General features: G+C 38.5%; 1 protein-coding gene across 1 annotated transcript in view; it reads left to right on the top strand.

Moving 5' to 3' along the window:
• Positions 1 to 9925, top strand: part of AASDHPPT (aminoadipate-semialdehyde dehydrogenase-phosphopantetheinyl transferase) — a gene marked incomplete at both ends in the record, with an annotated part of 21284 nt that overhangs the window by 9963 nt on the left and 1396 nt on the right. Inside the window, one exon of the mRNA XM_009070488.1 lies at positions 5828 to 5905. Within this exon, the coding sequence (XP_009068736.1) occupies positions 5828 to 5905 (78 nt within the window). The remainder of the gene's footprint in view (positions 1 to 5827; positions 5906 to 9925) is intronic.

The following is a 9925-nucleotide window of genomic DNA, read 5'->3' as shown; positions in this document are numbered from 1 at the left end:
TTGGCTTTGTGTTATTTTACAAGTCAGTCTATGCTAAATCAGCCCACTTACTCAATTCCTATATAGTATGTCAATATCAGTATGTCATGAAATTTACTAGTTGGAATTATACACTGGCAAAAGAAAATCTTAGGAAAAACTGTGGCACATCTTGTACTGGAATGCTTTCTGTATTAATGCAGCGTACCATTGCCAAGGGAACATCTACCTCTTTGAATTGATTTCTGGAACTCCTAATTTTGGTATTTGAGTACATGGCTGTGGTTGATTGACTAAAACAGCCTGAAGATGATGATGTAAATGGCTCCCTGTAATACTTAAATGCTTTCTAATTACTTGATTTTTCCATATTGCTTAGTAATTACTGCTGGAAGGTTCATGTAATTTTTGTCTGAGGAATTTCACTGCTTCCACGCTTGCCCTTCTGCTTCCCAGGAGCTCAGTCTTTGAATGAGGCAGATTCTAGTATTTCAAAGAAAGGATTTAATATCAAGTTTCATTTAAATACAAGCTCAATTGGGATGTAATGTCATTTAAATATAAACATTTATTAAATTGAAATTTTAAAAAAAGCTTTTCGGTTACTAATTCCCAGACTAAAAGTTAAGCATTGCTTTACTTTTGTCTTTTACCAAGTTTCTTTTAATTTTGTGTTCATTTTCTTACTTTAAAAAGTCAGTTTGAATATTTGCCCTTGAACCAGGTTTTTGAAATTGCTTAATTTAAAACACTGATTTTGAGAAATCTGAAAGTCACCTAAGAGCAGACATTAAGAATCACCTGTAGGACTGCATATTACTGATACGGTATTTTCCTTGTGTTCCATGTTGTGCTGAGTTTGCCTGAATGAGCTTTTTCTATCAAATAAAAAAATATTATGACCTTGCTTTTACTTTTCAGATCTGCATATATCTTTGACAGGAGATGGTCAAAGAGAGCAAGGCTGTTTAAAATCCAGTTATCCCATATATTGGATTGTCTCATTTCAGTTTTGAAGAGAATCTAATTTACCAAAGCTGGAAGAGAGAAATGAAGGGGATTTTGTCCATTTAAATTACATGAAATATTCTGAAATCTCCCTCAGAAAGTACCACATAATGTGAAAAAGACAAATGCATAAAGGCTAGAAAAAACTCCACCACCTTATACTTGTCATGACTAAAAGGTCAAGAGAAATACTAATGAACCAGAGCAAATCAAAGTTGGCACTGTTTAGATACCCTGTAACTGTTTACAGTCAGAGCAAAGCCAGTTCATATTGGACACAGAATTTTTTGTGAACATTAAAGAAAATTTCTCTTCATTGTAAATGCTAAATGAACTACTTCACTATGTAGTTGATGTATAGTTGTTTGTTGTCCCTTTACTAAGGGTTTACTTTTGCTCAAACTGTTTTTTCCCTTTTCACTCCTAATATCTTCTTGAGCTTGGATAGAAGGCAGTAACTCAGAAAGAGCTGCCTCTTGTTTGATCTTGATGAAATGGTTTAGCTTTAGACACTTGTTGTCATCTAGTACTTTATAGATTGCTACTGAGATTCCTTTTAAACTGAGAAAACGTACTGTAAAGACTCATTTAAAATCATGGATTTAATTTAAGATATTTCTGATGCGTATTAAATATGCTTTATTCATATGGACAGTGCACACTTTCCTCATTTTAAAAAGGTGAATTTGTTTAGTAAAAATTAAATGATAACTAGCTCAGTGAAGAGTGATAACACTGTGATAATACTGTGTCAGGGTGTTAATTTAGGATGGAGTCATTGTTATGATGACAATGATGATTATTATGGGTAATTCTGTATGCTCTATTTACTTCCCTTTGAAGAAAATAAACATGGAGAATGGCCCTGCTTTTGTCTGGGATAGAGTTAATTTTCTTCTTTATAGCTGTTCTTTGAATTTAGGATGAGAATAGTCTTGATAACATGCTGAAATGCTAAGTCAAAGACTCCAGTTTCTCACAGTGCCCTGCCAGTGAGGAGGCTGTGTGGTATTAACTGCCTGCCAGGTTAAACCACAACAAGAATGAAGTAGTAGTTAATTTCTGTAAAAGTGAAGTAGGTTGATTGAAAACAGTTATGACAAGTTTTATAATTTTAAGGAGATAAACAAGTTTATAATATATATATTTGTAGCAGATCTTGTAGGTGGAAAGATATATTGGCACTGGAACAGGCTACCCAGCGGAGATGTGGATGCGCCTGGAAGGGAAGTGTTCAAGGACAGGTTGGATGGGGTCCCAAGCAACCTGGTCCAGTGGAAGGTGTTCCTGCCCACGGCAGGGGGGTTGGACCTAAATGACCTTTAAGGTGCCTTCCAATATAAGCCATTCTATGATTCTATGAAAAAAACAAACCTAAGTACTCATTTGCAAAATGTTAAATGTATTCATGAGTCTTTCCTTACTGGTCTCAGTTTTGTACAGTTGATCAGGAAGAATGACTGCATAGCACTTACTAGAATCTACATTAAAGAAGAATCTTAAATGAGACAAAGCATTTCTGTTTTGGTGCCTGCTTCAACTTTGGATGCAAACAGTTTATAAAGGAAGCGCCCAGTTTATCCTCAGCCTCACTGTGGAATTAAGAATCACCTGGCATCACTGCTGCTGCAAAATAATTGTTTGCATTTTTTCGCAACAAATATTTGCTTGGTTTGTTTACATGCCAATACATTACTTCCAGAACATGAATTTCAAAGAGAGATTACCTGGGTCAATTTGAAACATATTTAATAATTGCTGATACGCTACCATAGTTGATACCTTTCACCCTCAGTACATGAATTTAATCCTGTTCCATTGTCAGGAATAAATAGGAATGGAAACCTTTCTTTCTAAGACTAGCTAATCCAACTGGATTCACACAGCAATCAATTCTGCAGGCTGGGAAGGTACAGTTTCCTCATAAGCTGTCTGTTGTTGAGTGAATTCCTAACAATCTGAATCCCAGACACATCATTCTGCTGAGTCTTTGAAGTGAGATCATTATAAGTCTCGGTGTGCCTGTAGCTTGAGCAGCTAGTAACACTTTTGTTCTGTGCAGAGGAAAACAAATTTTCATCCATTATATGTTTTCTGGTTTATAGAGAGGAATCTTAACGAACTCTCTGCCTCTGAGGAATTCTGTACGATAGTCCTCTTTTTGTTTAATCATCAATTTCTATTTAAGACATTGGATTGATTTTACAAACTAGTGTAGCAGTATCTCTAGGGAAGCAAGCTGATCTGCTGGTTTTTATAGTTTTAGTATGTTTCATCAACTCCATAGCTTAAGGTTTTTGTTGGCCACTAGTAGAGGCCAGGAAAGATCTGTATTTCATTTAGATTTACATGTCTCTGAAACAGCAACAATAAGATGAAGGGCATGTTTTGTTATGTTTTATTTTAAGATGCTGAAAACTCTATTGTGACCACAGAGGATATGTGAAATAAATGAGGTGGAACTGTTTGAATTCACTGGGCATTGGGCAGGTCTGTGCAGGGAATGGTCTGTCTAAAGAGTCACTGCCTGTTAAATGCAGCTTTAAACTGACAAAGCATTATACTATCTATAATATATTTTTAGTTGCACAAACAAGTAATATGTATGTTGACTTCACAAAAAGAAAATTCTGTGCATTTAGCTTAAAGCTGTAACACAGTAGTTCGCAGACTTCTGACTACAGGTGTGAGCCACTGCTGAATGTGCTGTACTGTTTCCTCTGTTCTGATCTGTTTTTAACCTCATGGACACACAAAAAAATGAAGGAAGCAGGAAAATGAAGTGATTAAAAACTGGATGTAGTAATATTTCCATCTAGGCAAACACAAAACACTGCCACCCCAGAACTATATAAATGGTCTAGCAATACCTGATCAAGCATTGGTGAGACACTGGCACGGGTTGCCCAGGGAGGCCGTAGAAGCCCCAGCCCTGGCAGTGTTCAAAGCCAGGCTGGATGAGGCCTTGGGCAACCTGGTCTAGTGGGGAGGTGTCCCTGCCCATGGCAGGGGGGAGTTGGGACTAGATGATCTGTAAAGTCCATTCCAACCCCTAAAATTCTATGATTCTATTATCTGATTTTCATAGTCTTATTTTTTAAGGAACTTATAGAAATGTGCATGCTGTGTACAAATGATGAGATTTCATCAAACCTCTGAGGTAGAATTCTTTGCGCTTGAGTTATTTTCAGTTTTGTACCCTAGTAAGGGAGTGGAAACCGAGTAAAATACTTCACAGTAAGTGTATCTATAGCTCTTGCAGTCATGGGAAATACTGTTTATGCTGTATGTTTTTTAGTGTTATGATCACTAAATGTTTTTCCTAATCTAGACAGAACTGAAGTATTCATTTTCTTAGCAATGCTTTGCAGAAAGGTAAAACAACATGAGCTCGATGATTTAAGTAGGTGAGGGATACAAAGTGCACTGCTAAGGCTGTCAAATAGGCACGGTTTTGGTGCTGAAGAGATTAAAGCACAGTTCTGCCCTCTCACCAGCACCTCTCTGCCAATGCATCCACATGTTTGCCAGAAAAGTCTCCCAGCCTTACAGTTGCACTGCTGCTACACATGACTGGAGCAGCTGCTCTCTTGGCTGAGCTGATTTGAGCTAAACATCTTGGCACTTTTTATATACAGAGCTCTTTGGGAATCACACAAGTGATACCCTTACAACTGAAACCTTTGAAAATTCTATGTAGCAGTTGAACTATAGAGAAGCCTAATGCAGACTGACACCATTGTTTTAAAAGACACTTTGATTGGATTGTAAGGGGGGAAAACCAAGGCAACCAACAAGCTGTCTGAGGAAATAGGACATCATGATGCTTGCTTATATTATAATATAGTTGTATTTATACTATATGTAACATAGTGCAGTTAGAATATTTCCCAAGAGGCCAAAAGTGGAGGTTCAGTCTTACCTCTCAGGAGAATATCCCAATGACTAACTGATTTTCAGATGAATGGAAATATCTAAATTGTTCACTTTTCTGGGTAAAATTCTTGTGATTCTTGATTTCTATTTTAGAAAATCTGTGCAGAAATTATGTGAAAGCTTTTGGATAAATAAGTAAAATTTTATTTCCTCCCCTTACATATATTTTTTTAAAAAAACAGTGGGATTATGACTTGACTATAGAATATGCATTATTCAGAAACAGTATATAAAAGTGTTTTGGTTTTTTTCCTGAAATTATTTGCTTAGGATGAATTCTTAGCCTTTCTAGAGGGAAACACTTCTAAACAAAACTACTAAGTAGGTCCCAGCCAAAAGCAGCACAAAACTATATTACTATATATATAGTTATATATCTAAAAATGTTGAGGCAAATAGATTCATATTTACACGTAGCAGTAGCAGTGCTCAGACTGCCATGTTGGGAAGTTAAAGTTGTGCTCTTACTTTCTCTCTGAAGCTAAGAGTGAGAGCCCCTGGTTTAAGTTTACACTTGCATCATTGTGTTTTAGAATAACTTCTGGAAATTCACAGTTGGTCTCATTGCAAAACGGATAACTAAGTGGGTTATATGGCTTGGGACTTAGAAGGGACTGGTAAAGGAAAGCTAAGGTCACAAACTTGAATATAAATATCTACAAATGGCTGAGGCAATGCTAACCTGTAGTAAGCAGTTTAGCACTGCTAATTTTTTAGTGTATCTGCATTGTTGAGCTCACCAACAAAACTGCTCAAAAGTACTATTGCTTTTGAATGTCATTATTTTAAAGTATTTCAGATCGTGTTCTGCTATTGTTCTGAACCATGTTCTAAACATTTATAGTCTTTGCTGGAAACAGAGTGAAGAAAATGCATTTACAGTGACATTTTTCATCTTTACTAGGAAACCCGGTTAGATGACCATCATCATGTTGCAGTGGCACTCGGGAAACAGGAGGGATTTGTACAGAAGAATTCTGATGTAAGAAATCATGAAACATTCAGGTTTTGGTAATCACTGGAACATACTCTTACACTGTAGCTAAAAGTGTATTATCTTGTGTATAGGGCCAAGGAGAAAGCTTATCTTAAGCGCTATATTCACCAGAACTGAGCACTATTACTGAACTGTGTCCTCTAGTTCTGTTGTACCTATTTCAGGAAAGGTCTGGGAAGGAAAAATGGTTTCAGAGGACAGCAACAGATAATGTCAAATCTGGAATGCATATATTACATTGTTCAGCATGTTCATTCAAGAGAAGATTAAGTGGTTTTTGTCACAGCCTGCTAGTACTCATGTGGGAAAGATGGTTTTCACAGAGGGAAATGGAGACAGTGAACCAATCTGGACTGCTAAACTTGTACGACACCTCACCAAGTTGATTTTAATGGGAGACTGTCAGTGCATGTATCCCAGAGCAGATCCATTGCTCAAACACCATTATGACAAGATAACCCTTGAGACAAGTAACAACAAGCAACAGATGGGAAGAACAGCAGTGTTATTCTTCATTCCATGTGGTGTCTCTATTGAGAGAAGGAACAAAGCTACTTAAAAGCTTTTCAGGGGTTTTTGTGTAATTTAACAAAGGCCTGGGTCATGAAAATAGCAATAAAAGTCAAATTTGAAGGAGAGGCAGACTGGTAAATTACAGCTGAAATGGCCAGACAGTCAGCAAAGGGGAGTGTGACAAATGGGCAGATTTTTCCATGGTGTTTTAGTTGCTCACAAGAAAATAGGTTCATTGTTTTCTGTTATTTAGATACGAAGATTCTGCCAAGAACCAGAAAAAAATTAGTATAGGACCAGATAAAAGGATAAAAGTGGTAATGCACACATCTATCATGGTAATAAAGTCTAAATCTATGTTCATGGATAACACGGAGAGGCAGAACTTGTAACTAGTATTGATTAGATTTAAAAAAAGTATAAACTGCTTTTGAGGATTTACTGAGGTAAAACAGTGGACAAGTACTTTTAAAGAAAATATGTTCATTCTGTTTGTTTGACAGGACATACTTAAGTTCCCAGTGGGGCTGCATATCATCCTTCCAACAGGAATGCTGATAAATGTCAGTCTGAGGTGAAAAGAAAGTGGCCATTTTATCTAAAGCTAATTACCTAAGCATTCAACAAAAATCCAGGATTTTTAAATACTGACCTTCGCCATCACTGGCACATAGCTTAAAGTTACCATAGAAAGAGTAGTTATGATATCAAGAGTTATGATTAAAAGTCTTTGAATCAAGGGAAGTCTCAAAGGCATACTTGTCCACTGACTAAATGTGTGACTACCTGAATTTCATTATCTCAATTCACTGGAAAAAAAAGGCCATTTAAAGCAGACCAAGTGAGCATTCTGTCAGTCCCCAGTATGAAAATTAAATGAAAATTTATGTACTATTGCAGTGTGTCTTTTCAGGCCTCCTTCTAACAGGAATGTGGAGGAATTGAAAATGGCCTTCTCTTCGTAACAACTGTAGAAAAGGATTCTATGCATTGCTAGATGTGTTGAGAGAAAAAGGTGTTCATCCCGGTCTAAAATGTGTGTGTAGACATTATGCAATTGTTTCAGGATGTCAGTTTTTGTTTTTGTTCCTCTCTACAATCAGAGGAGTAGTTCATTATGTCCTGTTTGCAGAACATATACTTTCAGCTTTCTTCCCAACCTGATGACAAGTACTTACAATTCACAGGAAAGACCAATCCTTATGTTAATGTATTATAATTAAAAATATCTAGTGTCATGAATCTTAATAGAATATCTGCTAGTGACAGCTATATGCTTGAAGAAACAGAACATTTATCTGTACTCTTAACCTAGATCTAGATGGTTATCTGAGGTGAGTCTCAGTGAAAGATGGATGAGTTTGTAGTTCTTTATAATTTCTATGTAGGCTACAAAATATCTTTTCATCTATCACTTGCTAAATTTCACAGGATTTGTGGTGAATTTAGTCAGAACACACTTGCCTTCAGACAAGCATGTGCTGAAGTTCAAAGTAGATCTGTTGACATCTACTTAGCTCCAAGGCTTAGTTTGTATTTGGTATGCATCTGTGATGTCACTTGCATGGCTCTAGGCACAGTTTCTGCAGCTTTACCTCATCTCCAAAATGTCAGACGAACAGGAATGTCTCAACACCATGTCACTTGTGTAAGGACATAAAGTGACAAGCAGCTCAATAACTTTTGCTTTCAGTCTGCGTTGACAGCTTAAGAGTTTTTCTGTGCTTTTAAAACAAACACAAACCATTTTGTTGTCTCTGTTCCTAATAGTAGCTTTCTGCTCAGACACCAAAGCAGAGAATAGACATTTTTGTTCTTTTGCCTGTTTACTGACCTACTTCATTGATGTGACAGGAAGGGATAAAATCCTCAAACTAGACCTTAGATGGGGTCACTTCCAGCACTTGCATGTAAACAAGCAAGGGCCTACAAGCACAATTATGAACAAATCCTCCAGACATTCTCCAGGAACTCAACATGCTGAGATGCCTCTGAAGTGCCTGTACACTAGTACAGGCAATATTGGAACATGATGAGTTGGAGATCTGTGTGCAGTGGCAAGGCTTTGATCTTGTTGGGTTCATGGAGGTGTGATGTGGTTACTCCCATGGCTGGAGCATTGTGATCAAGCAGTACAGGCTTTTTTGGAAGGAGGGGCAGGGAAGATGAGGAGGAGTTCCCCTTTTTCTGAGAGATAAGCTGGAGTGCCTGGGAATGGGTGAGGAGCCATCTGAGACTTTATGGGTTAGGATTATGGAGAGGGCAAGTCAAGGTGACTTTATATTGCGTGTCTGCTACAGGCCACCTGACCAGGAAGACCAAGTATATCAGGTCCTCTACAGACAGGTAGAAGCAGCCTCCTGTTCACAGGCCCTGCTTCTCAAGGGGAACCTCAACCACCCTAATATCTGCTGGGAGAGACAGAGCAGGACATAAGCAATCAAGGAGACTCTGGAAGTCCATTGTTAACTTCCTTGTCAAGTGATAGAGGAGTGCTGAACCTCCTGCTCACTATCAAGGAGGGGTTTGTTGGGAATGTGAAGGTCAAAGACAGCTTCGGCTGCAGTTAGCATGAAATTGTGGAGTTCAGGATCCTGAGGGCAGTGAGTAGGGCTTACAACCCTGAACATGAGGAGAGCAGACTTTGTCCTTCTCAAAGGTCTGCATGAAATAGTCCCGTGGGATAAGGCCTCTGAGGAAAGCTGAGCCCAAGAAAGCAGCTTAACATTCAGAGATTACCTCCTCCATGCGCAAGAGGGTTCCATCCCAAGGCACAAGCAAAAAGGCCAGGAGGCCTGCATGGATGAACAAGGGGCTTCTGTCCAAACGCAGACACAAAAAGGGAAGCATACAGAGGGTGGAAGCAAGGATAGGTAACCTGAGAGGAGTACAGAAATAATTGTCTGAGCACCCAGAGATGAAGTTAGGAAACCTATAGTCCAAATGGAATTGAATCTACCCAGGGATGTCCAAGGCAACAAGAAGGGCTTCTTTAAGTGCAGAGAAGCCAAAGGGAAGTGTGGGGAAAATGTGGGCCTTTTGCTGAACAAGACAGAGTCCCTGAGTACAAAGGACATGGAAAAGGCTGAGGTACTGAATGCTGTCTTTGTGTCAGTCTTTATTAGCAAGACCAGCCTTCAGGAACCCCACGTTGCAGGGGTGAGAGAGGAAGGGGCAAGGAACATGTACCCCTGGAGGAGGGTAAAGTCAGGGAATGCTTAAGCAAACTGGCTGTGCATAAGTCTGTGAGAATTTATGGCATGCACCTGGCAGATGTCATTGCAAGACCACTCAATCTCAGGTTGATCATGGTGATTGGGAGAAATGCCCAAAGACTGGAGGAAACCAAATGTCACCTTATCTTCAAGAAGGAGGACCTAGGGAATTAGAGGTCTGTCAGCTTCACCTTGATCTCTGGAAAGGTAGCGAAGCAGAGGATAGCTTCACCAAGAGAAAGTCATGCTTGACCAACTTGGTAAACATCTACAGTGA

This window comes from Acanthisitta chloris, unplaced genomic scaffold (genome assembly GCF_000695815.1).
Source record: "Acanthisitta chloris isolate BGI_N310 unplaced genomic scaffold, ASM69581v1 scaffold7952, whole genome shotgun sequence".
NCBI lineage: Eukaryota > Metazoa > Chordata > Aves > Passeriformes > Acanthisittidae > Acanthisitta > Acanthisitta chloris.
The sequence above is the reverse complement of the archived record's forward strand: the minus strand, read 5'-3'. Positions and strand labels throughout refer to the sequence as shown.